Here is a 20,226-nt window from a genome sequence, read left to right as displayed (position 1 = left end):
TCAATATGCCAAAGTTGTAGCCTCAGAAGCAGCTTGGCATCATGCTAACAATCATGTATGCATTATTCGAGAACTATTTGGTGTATCGAAAAGCTTTTGATAACTTTTTGCCGGCATGGACGGAAGTCAGTTTCAGTAAAAATCAGGCCAAAAGTTTAGGATGAGTTAGAAAAAGTAGGTTTTCAAAGAAATTCATATTGACAGATTGCAAGTATGTCCGAATATGGCATAAATGGTATCGATGTTCTTGGGATGATCCAAGAAAGATATCAAGACCATTTTCATGCAAAATTAATCAAAAGCTATTAACATTTTTTCACCAAATTTTGAACAGAAGGTGGCGCTGTTCTGATATTTTGGTCCTGATGACACATACAAAGTTTTGTGACGATACACTAATGCGCTCATTTTAAAAAATAAATAAAAAATAAGCATTTTTCATGTCTCCTGACCAGAAGGTGGTGTTATGCCAAAACACACTGCATGTAGCCTCATGTCAGCTTATGATGACATGTACCAAGATTTATTTGAATATGCCAAAATGACATGCAGATATAGCCTCATGTCCAATTTGGTGTGATCTTCGTCAAATTTGTGCTCATGTTATTTGAGAACGATTTAATTAAATCAAAAAGCTGTTAATAACTTTTTGCTGGCATGATCTAAGCCAATTTTGGTGGAAATCAAAACAGACTAGGATGAGTTCGAAAAAGTAGGTTTTTTGAATAATTCAAAATTGAAAAATCTTGGCCTTTAGAAATTTTAATGTTGACGTCAACATGAGCCAATGAATAAGAGGCTAAAATAATTTTGCCTCTAAACTTAACGGTTCAAAAGTTAGCTTTAACCATCGCATGTTTATGATATATGTTGAGACTGCCCTCTATCAGTGCCAAATTTCATAACTTTTTTTTTTCTATGGCCCCTAAAAAAACATATATACATCTTTTGTTGTTGATGTCAAAGTCTGTGCGCCCCATCACACTTAACATTGGTCTGGCACAAAATCATCTGCTTGGTAGAATGAAGTTAAATTAGGCAGATGCCAACATACCCACATCCTCAAAAACAAGCAGTTTATTAGTGTTTTTCACCTTTCTCATTGTTTAATGTACTTGGGGATGATTTTGGTTCTTGGTGCACTGGGTCAACACACTTTATGGGTCCTAAAGCAAAACCAGTTGAGAACCACTGCTTTAGATAATAAAGGAGATTGTTACTATGGTATGAAGCCAGTAAGCCGCATATACATACACTTAACTATATAAATGCAAATACACGTTCTGATTTCAACTTTTTACCTCCTCAAGGTCTTAAAACGGTTGTCTTCATCTGCAAAACATGACGATGGTACATTTACATTTGCCCTCTACCAGTCCTTTCTATCCAAAGATAATCGCATTACTGTAGCTGTCAATGTATTCTTTATCTTATATAGCATGGATCTATTTATAATATGGCTGTGCTTCAGAGGGATTAGTCCATTGGATAAAGGCAATGCCCTCTGGTGTTCAAGAGTAGCAGGTCTGGCATTTGAGGACTACAGCTTTGGAACGGCTCCGATCCTCAAGGGCTGCTTAATTCCACTCTATTTACAAATATAATATAAATTTTATAGTGAACCTATATACACATATTTTTCTACAAACAATAGATTTACATTGTATATTTACTCATATACTGTAAATGATCTTTTTCATATATAGGTACCATACCCAACGTATTCTGGCTAGGAAAAGGCTAATACTTTCATAAGAATGTAGTCTATTTGAATGTTGAGGCTGTGGAAGCATGTTGTTTTTATATTTGTTTATTGTCTTTTAACCATCCACATTAACCCATCTTGTACTAACATGCAACTCATCCATTTCTCCATTGGCTGTGACTCTGACTGTTGCTTGCTGATCTTCATGCACAAAGAGTTCATTAATTAAAGAGAGATTTGTAAGAAGGGATAAATGAACACTCTTGTAAAAAAAAATTATAATAATAATAATAAAAAAAATTTCTGGACTTTGGGGGAATACACTCTGGTAACCCAGTAATTAATAACCAGTCGCAATACATTTTACATTATGGAACTTAACAAGATGGAAATCAAGAGCTAAAATTAGACATTCCTCAGTGAGGGATTGAGTTACACGAGGTGTCCATTTGAAATTCATGTTTATATTCTTTAACCGGTATTTGATACTATATGTTTGGCAAAATACAAATAACTTAGTCAATAACCAATTAAAGCCACAAAACGAAGAGGACGGTGTCATTAAGGCCCATTAAAGGGATAGTTCAGCCAAAAATGTAAACTGTTATCAGTTATTCACACTCGTAATTCATGTCTTTCCAAACCCTAAACCCTATTATTCATCTTCAAAACACAAATGAAGATATTCAAACTGCAGAGATTTTTCCTTCCATTTAAAAGACCAAAAGATTTTTCTTTCCATCTAAAAGAACAAAACTTTGACGCTACAAAAGGAGCTTAACCGTGCTTGTCATCTACGAGAAAAAAACAAGAACTCATTGATTCTCGCTAATTAAGCAAGCGTGTTTAAGCTTCTGTTTACCATATTTGATGCGTCTCTTGGTCAGTTACTTTTTATGCAGTGTTCTTGAACTTTTTGGTGTAAAGGACTTTGAATGGAAGGAGCGAATTCTTTAATAAAACATAATTATGTGTGTTTCGAAGATGAACGAAAGTCACATGGGTTTGGAATGACATGAGCGTGGAGTAATTAATGACAGAATTTTCATTTCTAGGTGGACTATCCCTTTAAGGATATTTTATCAAATATAGTAAGACTTAATGGCCAATAGTTATTTATTTTTCATAAATTCAAACTTTTATCTGCAAAACAAATGTTCACAATTAGTCGTTGACCAATTCGTCATGTTTCTTAATGGTTGATGCATGGATATAGTCATAATACCAGTTAATGATTTACATAACAGTTGTTTTACACTATATATACTCAAATAAAAAAAAAAAATCTAAATAAAATAACAATTTATTACTTTTATAACCTGTTTGAATTGGGGAAAAATAGCTTGATATTTATCAAAATGATAGCAGTAAAAACTGAAACATTGTGCATCCCTAGTATTCAGGTCATGCATTGGTCATGAGCGTCCCGCTCTGCGCCTATATAGCTTTGAATTGAGATCTCCAAACTGTCCACACTGTCCCCCTCACTGTTCGCACTTTCCTTGATCCTTCCAGATCTTGGAGCGACTCGGACACCTTCTTCTCCAACGACCGGAGCATCCTGACGCTCTCACCCATGGAGGTCTCTCATTGTTAATGCACCAGCCCAAAAAGGATCGGCTCGTAGAGTCTGGAGACGCCTGCCCTTTTACCCCGTCCCATGCCCTTGTCCAGTCACCAGCCAGACTATCACACTTTAAAAGCTCTTGAGTATCACATAATATGTGATCAGCAACAACAAGGGACAGGCAGTTGCTCCTGCAAAAACCAAAGGATTTGTGTGTCTTGAGTTTCCGCTGCTAGTAAACCCACGGAACTGTACGAGAAGGGCCACCGTCTTTCCTGAGGAAAACGAGGGGGTCTGTTTGAAGCCATAATTCCCTCTTTTAATTGCCTGATTTTCAAGGTATTAAATGTGGGCGCCGTGTAGCGCTAGCTCACAAACCTGTAGCCTCCTACCCTAAGATGCCTACCTGTACACCCAGCCTGAGTTGTGGTTCGTACAGACTATCATGATGCAAGAATGTCGCGATGGAGTTCTTGAAGGAAAACTCACATATCATCCTTGAACTCTATCACTTTAACCTCCATCAGTCATGTGCCTGCATATTATTTTTCGTTATGTCTCGCACATGCTATGTTGTCATCTCTAACCATTGTCACCGGTTAATTTTTCATTGTTGCCGTGTTCCTTGTTTTTCTGCTTGTGTTGCTAACCACTCGTCAAAGCTGTATGATTTTTTTTTTCCTCCTTTTTTTTTTTTTTTTGTTTGCGTGTGTATGCATGTGTGTATTTAATCGCGTAGGAGGGCATAGTCAGAGGAAAAGGAATAAAATTCATCCTACATGGGCCGTGGGTTATTGTAAAGCCAGAGCATTGAGACAACCGTTTTAAACTTGCTTATATCAACTATATTGAAGTTTATGATATCAGACTGCATGCTGCACTTGGGTCAATCTGTCTCAATAACCCTGTAACAGAGGCCTAAGTCAACTGGACCTAAATGCTCCCGATTTGAGGAGTATAGTCTTGGGATTTGTCTTTATTTTTGCTGCAAAGGCCATGACACCCTGGATCTCACAGGTATCGGTTGAAATCTGGTGCCGTGACCCGGGTGGCAGTTGGCAGTCAGATTTTATGATGGAGTATGGTTACATTTTGAATTGTGAATTACTCTATTTTGGTACTTCTTCTCTCTAGTCTTTATTTGTATATCACTTTTTTCATGTCAATGTTCAAACCTAAAATGACTCCTGACAGCTGATCATTACTATTTCAGATCTTGTGTTGAAATCACACGGCGGAAGTGTTTTGCTTTATAATGTATTTTCTTGGATTATATAGCAATGCAGTATGCCACTTGTTACTCAGAGACATTAGCAATAAGACTCAATCTAGACTGGAAATACCTGATCTAGCTGTGATGTCAGTCATCCATGTTGCAGTTTCATCTTTTTTGTGTACACATATGTTCTTCTAATTGTACTCTCCTTACAGTGAATATGTTTAATTGCCGATGTTTATGAAAGTTCTATTTACAGAATAAATACCTTTATAAAATCCAGTGTTTTATGATTATTAGTGTTCCACATTTAAATTTTTGTACAGTTTTACAATGCAGTAGACTTACTTTTATAAACCAATGGTTTGTGTGTATGTGATATATTCTATTAAAAAAAATATATATATATTATATAAAAGTGTGTGCGCACCAAAAACGTAGCAAATATTCTCATCGTGCTATCGCTTTTTCTCGTCACTCGCATGAATAAAAACATTGCACATGCTCTCCTCCATTTTCTGAGTCAAAACTGGACTTGTGAATAAGCTATTCTCTGATTGGCTTACACAACATTTTTTTTCAACTTTCGCACCTATTCACGTTTTTGCATTGACTTGCAAATAATTAAATTCGTTTTTGGTGTGTACACACCATAAGATTCACTGTGCTAAGCAGTTTTTCAAAAGTATTTTATTTATTTATTTTCTTCCTCAAGTGTGACTTTGGCAGCACAAATGTTTGCAACAACTCTTTAAACAGACTTGTACAGCAAGCATGAAGTGATTACAGTTTTCTCTGTATACTTCAGTGGTTTGGTTTTGTTGAAATGCAAATACTTGCAAATTTGTTTAATGGAAGAGTCGTTTCAGTCCACAGTCATCCAGCGGTTAACCCGGAAAACCATCCAAGCATTTCAGATGGTGGGCATCCAGGAAAATGGCGCCAACAAACCCATCTTTATCTTCCAACCAATGACGACAGGGTACAAAATAACCACAGGGACTGAATGTTACAGGTGACAGCAAATACAAACTCAATATGGAAACGAGCCATTTACTCAGATAAACAAGAAAGTTTCTAACTTTAATTTCAGAGGAAACATAAACTGCAAAACAAGAAGAATTTTGAGTCGGAAAGCTCCAAACTAAGTAGTGCTTTCTTAAGATCTTGTAACGAGTAGTGACTTTCCAATCAATTTCTGATAAGTTAGCAGTTTTAAACTGGCCCTGAACCATCTGACTGTTCTCATATATAATAAAACACTTTGCATAATAAGTACTTACATGTACACTTGAACAGTATGACAACATAAGAACACTACCATGTCATTAAATTTGTGTCCAGTGTACTTTAGGGTTGGGTCTTGCCAACTAACCAACACTGACCTATGATTTAGGATGCGCTGGTCCAGTTCTTGCATACTTTAGGTACAGGAATTGAGCCTGAATTACCTTTTCAATAGTGCCTGTCATGGGTGCAACAGCGCCACCCTGTGCACTGGAGACGCCAGCTAGGAATTTGAGCACAGGTACGTCCACCTGCACACTTCCAGAGACACAAATGCTGAAGAAAGAACAAAGACCACCAGAACAGATGTGTACGGTGTTGTCCATAATGACAAGTTTCTACAGCACTCCATTGACGGAGCACCACAGGTAGATTACGTCTCCCTCCATCTGACCTCCAGTCTAACTGCAAACATGCTCCAGAGACATTCAGTGCATGATTCCTGAACATAGTGTGAACTTTTTGATCCAAATGTAAAAATATACTTCATAAATCATTTGCATTGAATGTAACAGATAAAGCCGCTTCAGCAAAAGCAATAATATAATGCTGCATCTCCTCTGGGTGACATTTATTCGTGAGATTCGCTCATGCACTCCACAGGCCATGCTGTGTAAAATCTATTTAAGGATTGTTATGCTGACGTCCTTCTTCACGATGATCAATCGCTGCTCATTAGTGCTCATATATAATGCAGATGAACTGTTTCTATTTCAAGAGAATGATCTTGTAGTTTTCATATGTTGAAGAATGACTGTTTGAGCCATCTGTTAATGAGAATATGCATTCATAATAATACTCATGTTGAACTTTTATAGTCAAAAGAGTCTGATCAAAGCAATTATTACAGGACTCTAATGACCCCTGACCTCTACAAAATCTAATTTATTTGAATAAATTGCTAAAGCACTGAATAAATCTTGAAAATGTAAAAGCAATTTAAAGGGTTATTTCATGCAAACTCGAATGAGATTTTAGGTTTTGTGGAGGAGGGAAAAAACGAGCACATTACATAAATATAAGGAGCAATTCACAATTTGGCAATTTTCTAATTATTCCTTTTGCAAAATGAAGAAATGAGGCTTTCGATACATGAACTTATTGACACTTTGGCTCATTATCTGAAGCTTTTGTGCATGGTTCACTTTAGTGCCATCTGGTGATCATGAAGATGAAGCACGCGTCCTGTGTTCCATTACAACAGTAGTTAGTCAATGGATTTTAAAGTGATAAAAGTTATCAAAGCTATAATGTCATGTATACGTTACTGAAGTACTTATATAATAACTAAATTATATTTGTGTGTTTATTAGAGCATGAACGCTTACTGTCGTTCCTGAGCTGCAGTGTCAGGTTCCTGCAGTGCAGGACATTGACTTGTCTCCCGTTACTGGAGGCAAACAGAGAGAACATGTCTGCAACAGGAAGCTTAGGTTAACATCTCAAACAAGCTTCATGTGCCAAAACACACACACTGTACCATCAATGAACACCAAAACCCAGCAGACTAAATTTGGACGCACTTGAATTTGTTTCTCCTGATCTTAAAAACTATTTTATCTAAAGATCGGTAGAAATCGCATTCCAGGATTCTGTATTCCCCACTCAGTTGAAATGGCATTCTGGGGTCGTGGGGGACAAACGCCTAGGCCAGTGGTTCCCAACCCTGGTCCTGGAGGCACCCCAACACTGCATGTTTAGCATGTCTCCTTAATTAAACACACCTGATTCAAGTCATCAGCTCATTAATAGTGACTTCAAGAACTGAAATTGGCATGTCAGAGAAAGGAGACATGCAAAATGTGCAATGTTGGGGTGCCTCCAGGACCAGGGTTGGGAACGCTACAAAGTTTGGACCCACCTACCACAGCCTCGCACCTTACAGCCTCATTCACAATCTGATCCTGGAGCTTTGGCTTTGCTTTTGTCGCTACTCACTGGGGATTTGTTTCAAAAATGTGTAAACAAATCCCTGTGCACCCTACCCACCACCACATTTGCGAGCTGCCATTGGAGTTTCAATTCGCCTTAGTCACTTAAAATTGTAACTTGATAAATCGAGATTTGCTGGGGATTTGTTTCAAAAACTGAATCTGAAACATTCATGTTTTCTGTCACCATTTGACAGGGTTAAACGCAATGTGAAAAGCTCTACTGAAGTCTTCGGGGCAGCTTCATTCTTTACTGAAAGAAATACCAATACCTTATTTTATAAATACTGTAAGAATAGCATTTATCATCACAGAACTACCTTAGAGCTTGTGGCAAATCAGTTTTGGAAAGATTGTTTTGCTTCCAGAATCACTTCAGTTTTAGCCTGATAAATGTGCGTGGAATTAAATCTTGTGGGTACAGTACTAACAACGTTGTTTAATTCTAAAATTTATAGAGTATGAACAGCTGGAGCATCAGTCCTAGGGCCTCATTTATTGAATGTGCGTACGCTTAAAACTGGCTTTGACGTGGAAAAGTGCTTAGAGGAACGTCAGGGTCTTTAGCAGACGTACGTACTTTTTCTCGTCGGAGTACTGCAGGTTTTTGGAAATGTAAGCTGTTCTAAATTAAAGAATTTGGATGATGACTGGTTGGTTATCTTTTATATGTTAATGACATTGAGTCGTTTACAAGGCAGAGAGCTGAAACCATTCAGTTGCGCAAATCATTTGCGATTCATAGATTTCACATCTGAAAGAGAGGCGTACATGTGTTTTCTGTGCGTATGTTCATTCTATGAATCACACACACGCATATTTGAGAGATGATCGTAAATCAAATTTAGAATGGTTTAATCTGAATTAATGCAGCAGACTTTTACAACCGTTACACAGGCTGTGAACAGTGACTTAATTTTGTAAATTATTTTTACCTTATTGGTCAGAACACAAAGGTGAAAAAAAACAAATAAACTTAAGATTATGCGTAACAAAAAAAAAACTTTAATGATTAATGTTAAAAAGTTCACAGATTCTAAAGGTTTCCTTTAGTAATCAAACTAACAACAAGGCACCTTATCCACCACAAATAACATTACTGTATTAAGCAATGCTTCATAGGAGTTTTCTTTTATAGGTATGGGACAGGCATTTTTTTTTATTTTTTTTAATTTTCTTGAAATGCATATACTTTATAGGGAGATGGCAAGCCATTCCACAGTCATCCATCCGTTGATCTTCATCCACCCAGAAATTGACCATGACTATCATGGTACAAAAGAACCAGGAGACCAGAACCACAGAAACACCAAGTTATTGAGGACTGAATTCCTCACAAACAAAGTTAAAGGTGACAAGATATCTGTGTCCTTAAAGTTTCTAGTTTACTTGTTAAATCTCAATAGATCCAAACTAATTTGTAGTGCTTCGTCAAGATCGTTGTATTGAGCAGCAACTTATCCAGGTTCAGGATTTCCAGTCATCTGTGTGTGATGTCACTAGGTTTACTCTTCACCAGCTCCTTCCTCTTCCTCCATCTGTACCAGAGCTGCGTGACGGTTAGCCTGTGAGCCCTCTTTGAAGAACACCTTCTTGATGACTCCTGCTTTGGGTGCACGGATTGTATGCTGCCCAGAAAGAGAAGGACCCGATCAGTTATAATATGGACTATAAAGTTCACTTAATGAGAAAGTGACAGAGCCTCACCTCCATTTTCATGGCAATCATCACCATTAAAGGATCTCCTTTCTGGACCGAGTCTCCAGCCTTGACTAAGACCTAGAATCAAAGCAAAGGCAAGTTCCAGAAGTTGCTGTTTGGTTAATTAATCTACATGGAACCCATTTTAAAATGTAAATGTGACTTTCAATAGTTTGATTTGGGATGCATTATTCTGGTCTCAGATGCCTTAAATACCTTCTCGATAGTGCCTGTCATGGGTGCAACAGTGCCACCCTGTGCACTGGAGCCACTAACGCCAGCCAGGAACTTGGGCACAGGTACATCCACCTGGGCACTTCCCTCCTAAACAAGAGCAAAAACAAAACACAAAAGATCATCAATAGTCTTGACTTGATGGCGAAGTTTAATATAAGGGTGAAAGAAACCCACCATAGAAAAGATGTGTACGGTGTTGTCCAGAATGACTAGTTTGGGTCGGGACAGCACTCCATTGACGGAGCACCACAGGTAGGTCACGTCTCCCTCCACCTGCAACTCTCCTGATACATGAAACACCTGACCTCCAGTCTAACAACCACAAATGAAGACGTGTGAAAAGTCATGTTTAGTACATGATGACACTTAACTTAAGACTATGTGAAATAGGGGTGGGCGATATACCGGTAGACACGATTAACCTCCATTAGACTATCGTCTCTATTGTGGTTACATGCTCACGTGATGTTGCTGTGCTGCTTGGCCATGAAAACGTATCGTTTGCATGAGTATTTAAAGCATTGTGGTTTAAAAACAAGTGATTTTAAGCTGTTGAAACGCAATCAGCAGCGAAAGAGAATTCATTTTGCTATATGCACACGCGCAAGAGAAGACGGTTATTTTTACCGCTTTATAGGCCTTGAACGGTTAAATACACACACTTGTGTGTGTCAAAATGCCAATCTTTGCGAGTATTCTTGTAAACAGTAATTTATGTCTTAAGGTAAAATAAATCGCTGTAACAGTGTATTGGATCCAGGCAGCTCTTAAAGTGACAGCAGTCTAATATTCCTGCTGCCTGCCATTCATGTTAATCAAACAACAAAAGAGAGAAAATCTCTCACTGCTCTTGACGAACTCACTTTTGTAACTTTAATAAGAAATATACAGTTAATTTACACAATGAAGAATATGCAGTGTTTTTATACATTTGATTAGTTTATAAATTGTATTTATATATATATATATATATATATATATATATATATATGGTGTGCATATAACATTTTACAGTCTAAGACAGAATTTACCTCCATACTGTATGTCCCTTCTGGATTGTAAGTAATAGATAATGCCACTTCTGCAAAATAAATAATATTTATTACTTATTAAATAATAACATTGTCAGAAAGCAACACATCATAATGGTGCTAAAAAAAATGTTTTCTTTAAGTGAAATATAGTTTACTATATTTGAAGACACTTCTTGGTGAGATTGGCTCATCCACACAGATCTTGCTGTGCAGATTCTATTTAAGACTTGTTATGCTGAAATCCTGAATTATGATCAATGGTATCTCTTCAGTGCTCATATATAATGCAGACGTTTCTATTTCAAGAGAATAATCTGATAGTCTTGACATGTAGAAGAATCAAGTGAGCCATCCATTAATAAGCACACTGATCATTCATGCATTCATAATAATATTCATGTAAATTGACCCTCTGGAACTATTAGTCAAGAATCTGATCAAAGCAACTGCAGAAACTTAATCATGATTAATCTGCAAGAGCTTGACCCCTGACATCAACAAAATATGTGACGCTTATCTGAATACTAAAGCACTGAAGAAATCTCGAATAAGTAAAAGCAATTTTATAAAGTCAGAAAAGAAATCTCTAAATAATAAGGGTGCAATATGCACTAATTATTCTCACAGATATGAAAATGTACATAATATTTATATAATTATTATAACAATATTTAAAATTGTAGAGAGAAATGATTTGTCGTGTGTAGCTCTTCTTCTAAAGCGATCATTCAGAGTCAAATCATGTTGACAGGAGTGTATCAGTCACTGCTTCAGAGCATGAACACTTACTGTCGTCCCCGAGCTGCAGTGTCAGGTTCCTGCAGTGCAGGACATTGACTCGTCTCCCGTTACTGGAGGCAAACGGAGAGAACATGTCTGCAACAGGAAGCTTAGGTTAACATCTCAAACAAGCTTCATGTGCCAAAACACACACACTGTACCATCAATGAACACCAAAACCCAGCAGACTAAATTTTGGACACACTTGAATTAGTTTCTAATGATCTTAAAAACTACAAACGATGCATTCTCACCACTGGTTTGGTTTCTGTATATCTCTGTGTGCTGTTTTTCGCGGAGCAGCAGACCCAGAGCGGCCTGACAGAGCAGTGCACCGGATGGCCTCTGAGCTGCTGGGAACAGCTGATCATAGTGCTGCGGGATGAAGCTGGTGTGAACGTTTCCTGCCTCGAACTCTGGATGCCCCGAAAGACTGAGCAAGAAGTCGATGTTGGTGTTGAGACCCACAATCTGTGAAATACACATACACAATGTTAATAATATTAAGAATACTGAAGGAAGTCAAATTCTGATTCAGTTGTACAGGTTAAGTAAATTATGCAGTAGTGTTGTTTTTAAATGTTTTGGAAGTTTATGGGTCAAGATGTTACACAGCGGTGGCCAAAATGATTAGAACACTAGTATTTTCAGCAGCTAAAAATGGTGTCAAGTCAGTTATTTCTATCTTTTGCTGTAGTGTGTCAGTAGGAAATATCGGATGGACAAACGGGCCTTTCGTCAGCAAAATGTAGCTAACGCAACTGTAAAAATGAGAATGTGTGCTTACGTTGTATTGTCGAAGGCAGTATCTGAGTCTCTTCAGAGCGGCTGAGCGATCTTCCCCCCAAACCACCAGTTTAGCGATCATTGGATCATAATGAGCAGACACTTCATCACCTTACATATGTTCAACAGACATACAGCAGTTAGCAACCAATCATCAATAAAAGTAATTAACTTATAAATGCATTTATGTAAACGACACACTACTTATTCTCCACTACACACAATTGTTTTTTCATAATAATTATGTATTTTTCCTTCAGACTTTAAGGCTGCAATGCCACAGATGTTTTATGGTTTGTTGTGACGTAAATCCATGTGTTTTGCCGATTTTATCAGCCAATATGAGCTTGTCCCAGATATATCTGCATCGTCGTATATGCCACCGATATGAATTATTCTTACAGAACATATAACACGGATAAAATGCTTGTAAATGCTGTAAATTACTTAGTTTGTCCAACAGAGTGCGCTCCATTGTTTGCTACTGTAGGTCACTGTAGTGACAGCAGTGTTGCCAAGTCTGTTCGTTTCCTGCGGTACTGGGCTACTTTAACAATGTTGCCGTGGGTTGTAGCGACCCCAGTAACGTGATATATAGCCCCTTGAATACGAATTGTACCAGGGAAACCCATGAAAAAAAAATTATTTTTACCCCCCAGAATGTGACTGGGCTAGTTTTGAGGAGCAATTGGGCGGGTTTTTTTGCGAAAACCTGGCAACCCTGAGTGACACCAGCCAACTCTTTCACTTCAGAAAGGAGGTCTCTTGTTCAGGCAGCGTCGAGTCAAGCGCTGTCTTAACGGTAAGATGTTAACTAGTTTGTGAAATACATAACTTTCAGTAAAGTTAATAAACAATGACCACATCTTTTACTCTCACAATGAGCTTATCAAACCCATTTGCTACATTAATAGGGCCCGATGACTTCATGGATTGAATCCAGAAAAAAAAGGAATTTAGTGTATAACATGGAATTTCGCAGAATTTGTCATGCGTTTATGTATATTGTTTATGTATAAAATGAATTCTATATACAGTACCAGTCAAAACTTTAGACATATGAATGGAAGTGTGTCCAAACTTTTGACTGGTACTGTACTATAAAATACACAAAGAATATCGGCCGATATATCTATATCAGACTTTTTTACTCCCTAATATCGGTATCGGTCCCCAAAAACTCATATCAGTCAGGCTCTAAATAAGACCTAATGTGAATTTTTGTTTCATGCAAACTTCTAAGGGTGAATTTCACAAGACCGCTCAGGGGACATAACCAGACCATATTTCAATTGAAAATGAAAAGGAAATAAATAACAGAATGAAAATAAACAAATATTTGGATAAAGATTTGTAGGCCATTGAGAAAATCTACATTATGACAAAACACACATACTATATATACCTCCCAAAATTTAATTAACATAATACAAATACAGCAACAAAATGGTTCTAATATTTGAATGTGAAAAGAAAAAATGATCCGCGTTCACATGGATCTGTAAAAACAACTTAAAACGCTGTATTATGCATGCAATGCCAGTATTTGGCGATTTACTTGGTAAAGAAATCCACATGCGCATATCGTCACCGTTTTTCAAATTCACATTTTTCTGTAGTTTATACAGAGACGATAATTGTATAATTTTCAAAAACTTTCAAATGTTTGTGTTCTGAGGCCCCCAAAACTCCACTGTCATGTAAACGAAAAACATTACATTTTTTTTGTTGTTGTTGTTGTAAACCTCCTCAAACCTTTTATTTTTTCACCTGTAAATGGCAAATTCACAAGTCACTTGAGATTAAATGTAGAGTACCTTCTCGAACGCCCGTCTCGATGCGTGTGCACTGATCCCCCTGCGGCGTGGACAGGTGTAGCAGCGGCCCCGCTCCGGGAAGGAAGTTGTTATTGGGATCTTCAGCGTATATTCTGGCTTCAAAAGAATGACCCCTTAACATGATCTGCTCCTGAGAGAGGGGCAACTTCTCCCCCGCTGCCACCTGATGAACGAAAACACCAGGTCTGATTAAAATACTGATTGAGTATAGAGAAAGGTGTGATTGTGACCCCTTGTGGACGAATCTGCCACTGTATTACTTAGGAAATATGTGAATATTGTCAGTAGTTTCTAAGTCCATGAGCTTGATCTTACGCGCAGTTGCCACTCCACCAGGTCTGTTCCCGTGATCATCTCTGAGACGGGATGCTCCACCTGCAGACGCGTGTTCATCTCCATGAAGTAGAAGTTGTGCTGCTCGTCCATTATGAACTCCACAGTGCCTGTTAGAAAAGAATCGTTCAGTCAGAAATTAAAACTTCTGCCAGGTTACAAACCTATATTGAATGTTTCACGTCTTAATAGTGAATACATTTACATTTAGCAGACGCTTTTATCCAAAGCGACTTACAAATGAGGACAATGGAAGCAATCAAAATCATCAAAAGAGCAATGATATACAAGTGCTATAACAAGTCTCAGTTAGCTTAACCCAGACCACATAGCAAGGTTTTTTAGTTTTTTTTAAATTATATAATAAATAAAAAGAAAACATAATAGAAAAAGAATGGAGCAAGCTAGTGTTAGATGCCTTTTTTGCTTTTGTTAATTGTATAATAAAAAGAAAACAAACAGATAGACCACAAAAACATTAGAAAAGTTAGTGTTATTTATTTTTTTAAGAATAGAATTAGAATAGAGAGAGCTAGAGTTAGAGGGTCAAATAAAGATGGAAGATGTGTTTTTTCCTTTAAATAATTATATTTTATTAAATTAATTAATAATATTAAACGATATTAACAAGTAATTATCAAATCAATATATATTATCTATTAAAACACGGAACACAAATTAAGATATTTTTATGGAATCTGAGAGCTCTCTGACCCTCCATAGACACCAATGTAATTGACACGATCAATGTCCAGAAACGTAGCGTAGCGTAGTACATTCAGATCAAAACGTAAACAACGTAAACCGTGTATCCGCGTAGATATGTTGCATACCTTGTTTACATATGTAATATTCTCCAAAATGGTGCTGTAGGAGACGAATTGTTGAATAAAGTCGTTATTTTAGTTTTCTTTGCGCACAAAATGTATTCTCGTAGCTTCGTAAAAATTACAGTTGAACCACTGACGTCACATGGATTATTTTAACGATGTCCTTGCTACGTTTTCTGGACCTTGATCGTGTGACGACACTTGCTGTCTATCGAGGGTCAGAGAGCTCTCGGATTTCATCCAAAATATCTTAACTTGTGTTCTGAAGATGAACGAAGGTCTTACAGGTTTGGAACGACATGAGGGTGAGTAATTAATGACAGAATTTTCATTGTTGGGTGAATTATCCCTTTAATGCGTCTTTGCTGACGTCACATGGCATTATCATCACCTGCTCCTACATAGTTGACTGCTTTAGCTGCTCGCACCGCGGCCTCTCCGAGTTTCCTCCTGACCTCAGGACTGATGCCCGGCTGTAGTCACACACACACACACACACAAATCAAGCCAGGTCAGTTTCATTAACACAAGCATATATCACAGACTTCCCCAGAATGCAGAAGATGCAGAATGACAGAAGCGGTGTCATATTTACCCCTGGAGCCTCCTCGATGATCTTCTGGTGTCGTCTCTGTACGCTACAGTCTCTCTCGAACAGATACACCGCATCGCCGTACTGGTCACCAAACACCTGCACCTCAACGTGTCTAATGCAACAACAAACACTCATGTATTCCATCATATATGTGACCCTGGAGCACAAAACCAGTCTTAAGTCACTGGGGTATATTTGTAGCAATAGCCAAAAATACATTGTATGGGTCAAAATTATAGATTTTTCTTTTATGCCAAAAATCATTAGGATATTAAATAAAGATCATGTTCCATGAAGATATTTTGCAAATTTCCTACTGTAAATATATCAAAAATTAATTTTTGATTAGTAATATGCATTGCTAAGAACTTCATTTGGACAACTTTAAAGGCGATTATCTCAATATTTAGATTTTTTTGCACCCTCAGATTCCAGATTTTCAAATAGTTGTATCTCGGCCAAATATCGTCCGATCCTAACAAACCATACATCAGTGGAAAGCTTATTTATTCAGGGTCCAGGGTCACATATATCAAACAAAGTGTGTGTACTGTGCCTGATCAACCAAACAGACCTTGGGTTCTCAACAAACTTCTCGATCAGCATCACGTCGTCGTTGAATGACTTGCGGGCTTCTCTGCGAGCCGATTCCAGCTGCTCGTGAAACTCTGCTTCTGAGTGTGCGATTCGCATTCCCTGCGCGAGCCGGTGCAAATAAAGCGTTGTGATTTCAAGTATGTGTATAGAATGGTTTAGTGCAAACACAACCTACCTTTCCGCCGCCGCCACGAACTGCTTTGATCATCACAGGGTAACCGATCCTTGCGGCCTCGCTTTGAAGTTTGGCATCTGATTGGTCCTCTCCATGGTAACCCTCAATGATAGGCACGCCAGCAGCTGACATAATGTGTTTAGATGTGCTGAAACAAAAACAAAGATGGATTGAAACTTAGAAACTAGAAAGGAAAGCTTAGTTAAATGTTGGCTAGACAAAGCTTTGCCTGAAAGTTAAAGACTGCACTATACAGATAATAAGGCATTGCTAGGTAAGAATTACACTTTTGCATACTTTTGAAGAGCACTTATTATGGAAATAATATACTGAATGTAATGTTTTAGGACATTTAAATGCAAGTTAATTGTAATTTAATGAAAATGTATTATAGTTAATTAATATTAAATGCAATTACTTAAATGCAACTATATTTTATGTAATTTCATAATTATATTGTTTTTGAAATACTGCTGACTATGCTGATAAATATTTAAATATATTTTAGTTTACAATAAATGTAACTTCTATTGAAACTTACGCCATGTACTTAAATATACTTTGTAAAAATGAAGTTGCAATTTAGAACATTTAAAATATAAACTTTAAATTCAATATCAAATTACGTAACTTGTATTTTAGCCCATTAAAATATTACATTCCTTATGAAAATTAACCATGGTTTTATTACAGTAAAAGTGTAGTAACCATAGTTTTTTTGGAATTTTTATTACCATTTGTATAACCACATATGTAAATGTAGTAACCATGCTTTTTTTTGTTGTTGTAGTAAAACCATGGTTAATTTTCATAAGGGATGTGCTTTAGTATGTTAGTCAACACATCAAAATAAGCGTACTTCTTTAAAGCAAGACAAAATTTTATTAAAACAATAATTACTTAAAATGTACTTTCAAGCAAATCTTAATTTGGTATTACAAAGGCACTTTTTAAAAGTTAACCTTAGTGTGTTAAGAAACAGTCTCTCTTTAAGTACACTTAAATGGCATTTATTTTGTTATTTGTGTAAATACAGTATTTTTCAAAATATACTTTTAAGATCTGAAGTACATTGCAAGTGCATATTAAATAGTGCAATCTTCAAACGATTAATCGCATCCAAAACAAAAGTTATTGTTTGCATAATATATGTATGTGTACTGTGTATATTTATTATATAAAGACAAACTCATACAGTATATTTTGAAAATATTTACATGTATATATTTACATCCATATTTAAATTCTTTATAAATACATTTAATAAATAAACATAACATTTTACCTTAATATATACATGCATGCGTGTATATTTATATTATATACACATAATAAATATACACAGTACACAAACATATTATGTAAACAAAAACCTTTATTTTGGATGCGATTAATCATTTGAGAGCACTAATATTAAATACAATTAAGCTCACGTTTTTATTTTATTTTTTTCTTTACTAGGGCTTTTCTACGGTGTTGTTGTGCAGTTGCTACAGTCAAACAATTTTTTTTTTTTTTTAAAATTACTGTACCTTTTGATTCCCATGTCCCGAATGGCTGATGACGGTGGGCCGATGAAGATAATGCCTTCTTCTTTGCAAAGTTCAGCAAACTCTGTATTTTCTGACAGGAATCCATAACCAGGATGGACCGCCTGACCAAAACAGAAGATTTAATCAAGAAAAAAATCAGACTCCATATTCAGCTATAAAAAAAATAAGAAAAACATCTTAACATTAGCACACCTGTGCAGAGGATTTCTTGGCGACATCCAGGATCTTGTCCATGCGCAGGTAACTCTGCTGAGATGCTGCTGGCCCGATATGATACGCCTCATCTGCCTAGCATTACAGACCCAATTATATAACTATATTATTATCTGCCTAGGATCAGAATATGAGAATGTATGTATTTGTTACAGTTTTCTCTCACCATGGCCACATGCATAGAGTGTCTGTCTGCATCGCTGTACACCGCAACCGAGCGAACGCCCATCTTCTTAGCCGTCCGCATTACCCGGCATGCTATCTCTCCTCTGTTAGCAATGAGGACTTTCTCAATCCGGCCTGTAAACAGAGAAACAACACCTATAAGTATCATGATGAGTAATAATAATAACGAGCATTAGGTATTAACAGCTCTTACCCACAGATGCATGTCTGATGGATCCTTTGGTCCAGATCAGTGTCCTGCAGACAAGAAAGCATGAGATCTGAACACAAGATCTTACTTCATGTGTTTAGTAAACAGTCTGAAGAATGGAGTCAAGGGCAAATTCATATGCAGAGGTGACCTCTTCGTTTAATGTAACCCCACAATGCATATTAATAACTAAAAGATGCTAAATAACAATGTATTAAAGACCCAGCTACAGCAAAATTGCACACATTTACAAATAACTTAATTATGCACCAAATATACATGCATTACCAATAACAGTATTTTCTTCCCTAATAAAGCATGACTTAACATCAGCATTCACAAAGATATCAGTGCAATGAAATGCATTCGTTTAAAAGAGAAATATGATACTTCAAGCAAAGTTTGAATGTCATATCTGACAGCTCGACTTGATATTAGTGCAAACTGCTCTGATTTGTAACCCCAGATATGATGAACGCTATATTTGTAATTTATATTTTATAATAAAGTAGTTTGTAACTTACAGCAGGTGTTTTTTTATGGCTCTGTTGATTTGAGTTTTCAGAAACACTGCAGCCATGGTCACTGTGTTAGCATATGTGAGTGTAAATAACACGACTCTGCTCGAAAACAGCGCGTTAATTTCATATACTTCATGGGTTTCACAGCTTCATTCTCGTAAACTTGATAGAATACTTCCAAATATTTATACTCGGTTGAATTACTCCGTGTAAAATGTCATTAAAACGATAATATCAGTGATGCTACTTGTAGCCGCTGGAAAAGCAAACGCATTACGGTTTGTCCCTATCCGCTTACCGTACTGACAGCAGCCAATCAGAAACGAGAGCTTGAAGGCGGGGACTGAGGTATGTGTGCAAGTATTGTGGGATATGAAGTACTACAGCGAGGTAAATATACCAGCGCCTTCACCTCAGATATACTATATAACTTTTGTCCCTATAGCGATTAAAAGTAAAATAGCTCACCTCTTGGTTCACAGGGGAGCTAATTTTCTCTGTTTATGAATATGACACTCGGTATGCAATTTCCCGCGAAATCCGTCCCGACAGAAATAATAAGGTTCCGTTCAAAATCGCATCCTCTCTAAGTACGTCTTTTAAATAAGTAATTATTTAGCGACCATTAAAAGTATATGTTATATGGTATAAATAAGTAATATGAATGTTGTTCTTGTCATGAATGTGTTCACTCTCTCAGAAAGCATGTAATCCGGGTAATTATGTACTTTTTTGTTTAAAAAAATATATATATGGGGAACATTTCTCAGGTTAGATTTAGTTTAAAAGTATTTTATTGTTATTTATTATTATTTTCAGACACAAGCTTTAAAGTCTTACCTATGAAAACGTCAAATGCAAAGTAGTGGGGCATGTTGTCACACTATATGGGATGTGTTGTCAGTTTATAGGAACTTGATGTTGACTTATTTGCAAAGAATGTCTAGACTA

At 36.8% G+C, this 20,226-nt stretch overlaps 2 protein-coding genes across 3 annotated transcripts in view; one reads left to right on the top strand and one right to left on the bottom strand.

Annotated features, from left to right (window-relative positions):
- The window catches only part of LOC131529634 (phospholipid-transporting ATPase IF-like), a 58,853-nt gene extending 54,085 nt beyond the window's left edge, over positions 1–4,768 (top strand). For both annotated transcript variants that reach the window (XM_058759429.1, XM_058759428.1), the window contains one exon: positions 3,221–4,768. Coding sequence is in view for 1 of the 2 variants with exons in the window: in XM_058759428.1 (XP_058615411.1) it covers positions 3,221–3,302 (82 nt within the window). In the remaining variant the exon portion in view is untranslated. The remainder of the gene's footprint in view (positions 1–3,220) is intronic.
- A 4,306-nt stretch (positions 4,769–9,074) lies between these two features.
- Positions 9,075–19,579, bottom strand: mccc1 (methylcrotonyl-CoA carboxylase subunit). The gene is made up of 19 exons (XM_058759431.1): positions 19,279–19,579; positions 18,758–18,801; positions 18,545–18,678; positions 18,358–18,453; positions 18,145–18,266; positions 16,613–16,760; positions 16,415–16,536; positions 15,841–15,952; positions 15,637–15,718; positions 14,398–14,525; positions 14,062–14,245; positions 12,246–12,355; positions 11,713–11,929; positions 11,468–11,554; positions 10,676–10,725; positions 9,819–9,956; positions 9,624–9,731; positions 9,414–9,485; positions 9,075–9,334 (listed from the first exon to the last, which is right to left on the bottom strand). The coding sequence occupies exons 1-19, from the start codon at positions 19,332–19,334 to the stop codon at positions 9,212–9,214; spliced, it is 2,133 nt and encodes a 710-aa protein (XP_058615414.1). The 5' UTR covers positions 19,335–19,579; the 3' UTR covers positions 9,075–9,211.
- Between the last annotated feature and the right edge of the window lie 647 nt (positions 19,580–20,226).

This window comes from Onychostoma macrolepis, chromosome 22 (assembly GCF_012432095.1).
Source record: "Onychostoma macrolepis isolate SWU-2019 chromosome 22, ASM1243209v1, whole genome shotgun sequence".
NCBI lineage: Eukaryota > Metazoa > Chordata > Actinopteri > Cypriniformes > Cyprinidae > Onychostoma > Onychostoma macrolepis.
The sequence above is the reverse complement of the archived record's forward strand: the minus strand, read 5'-3'. Positions and strand labels throughout refer to the sequence as shown.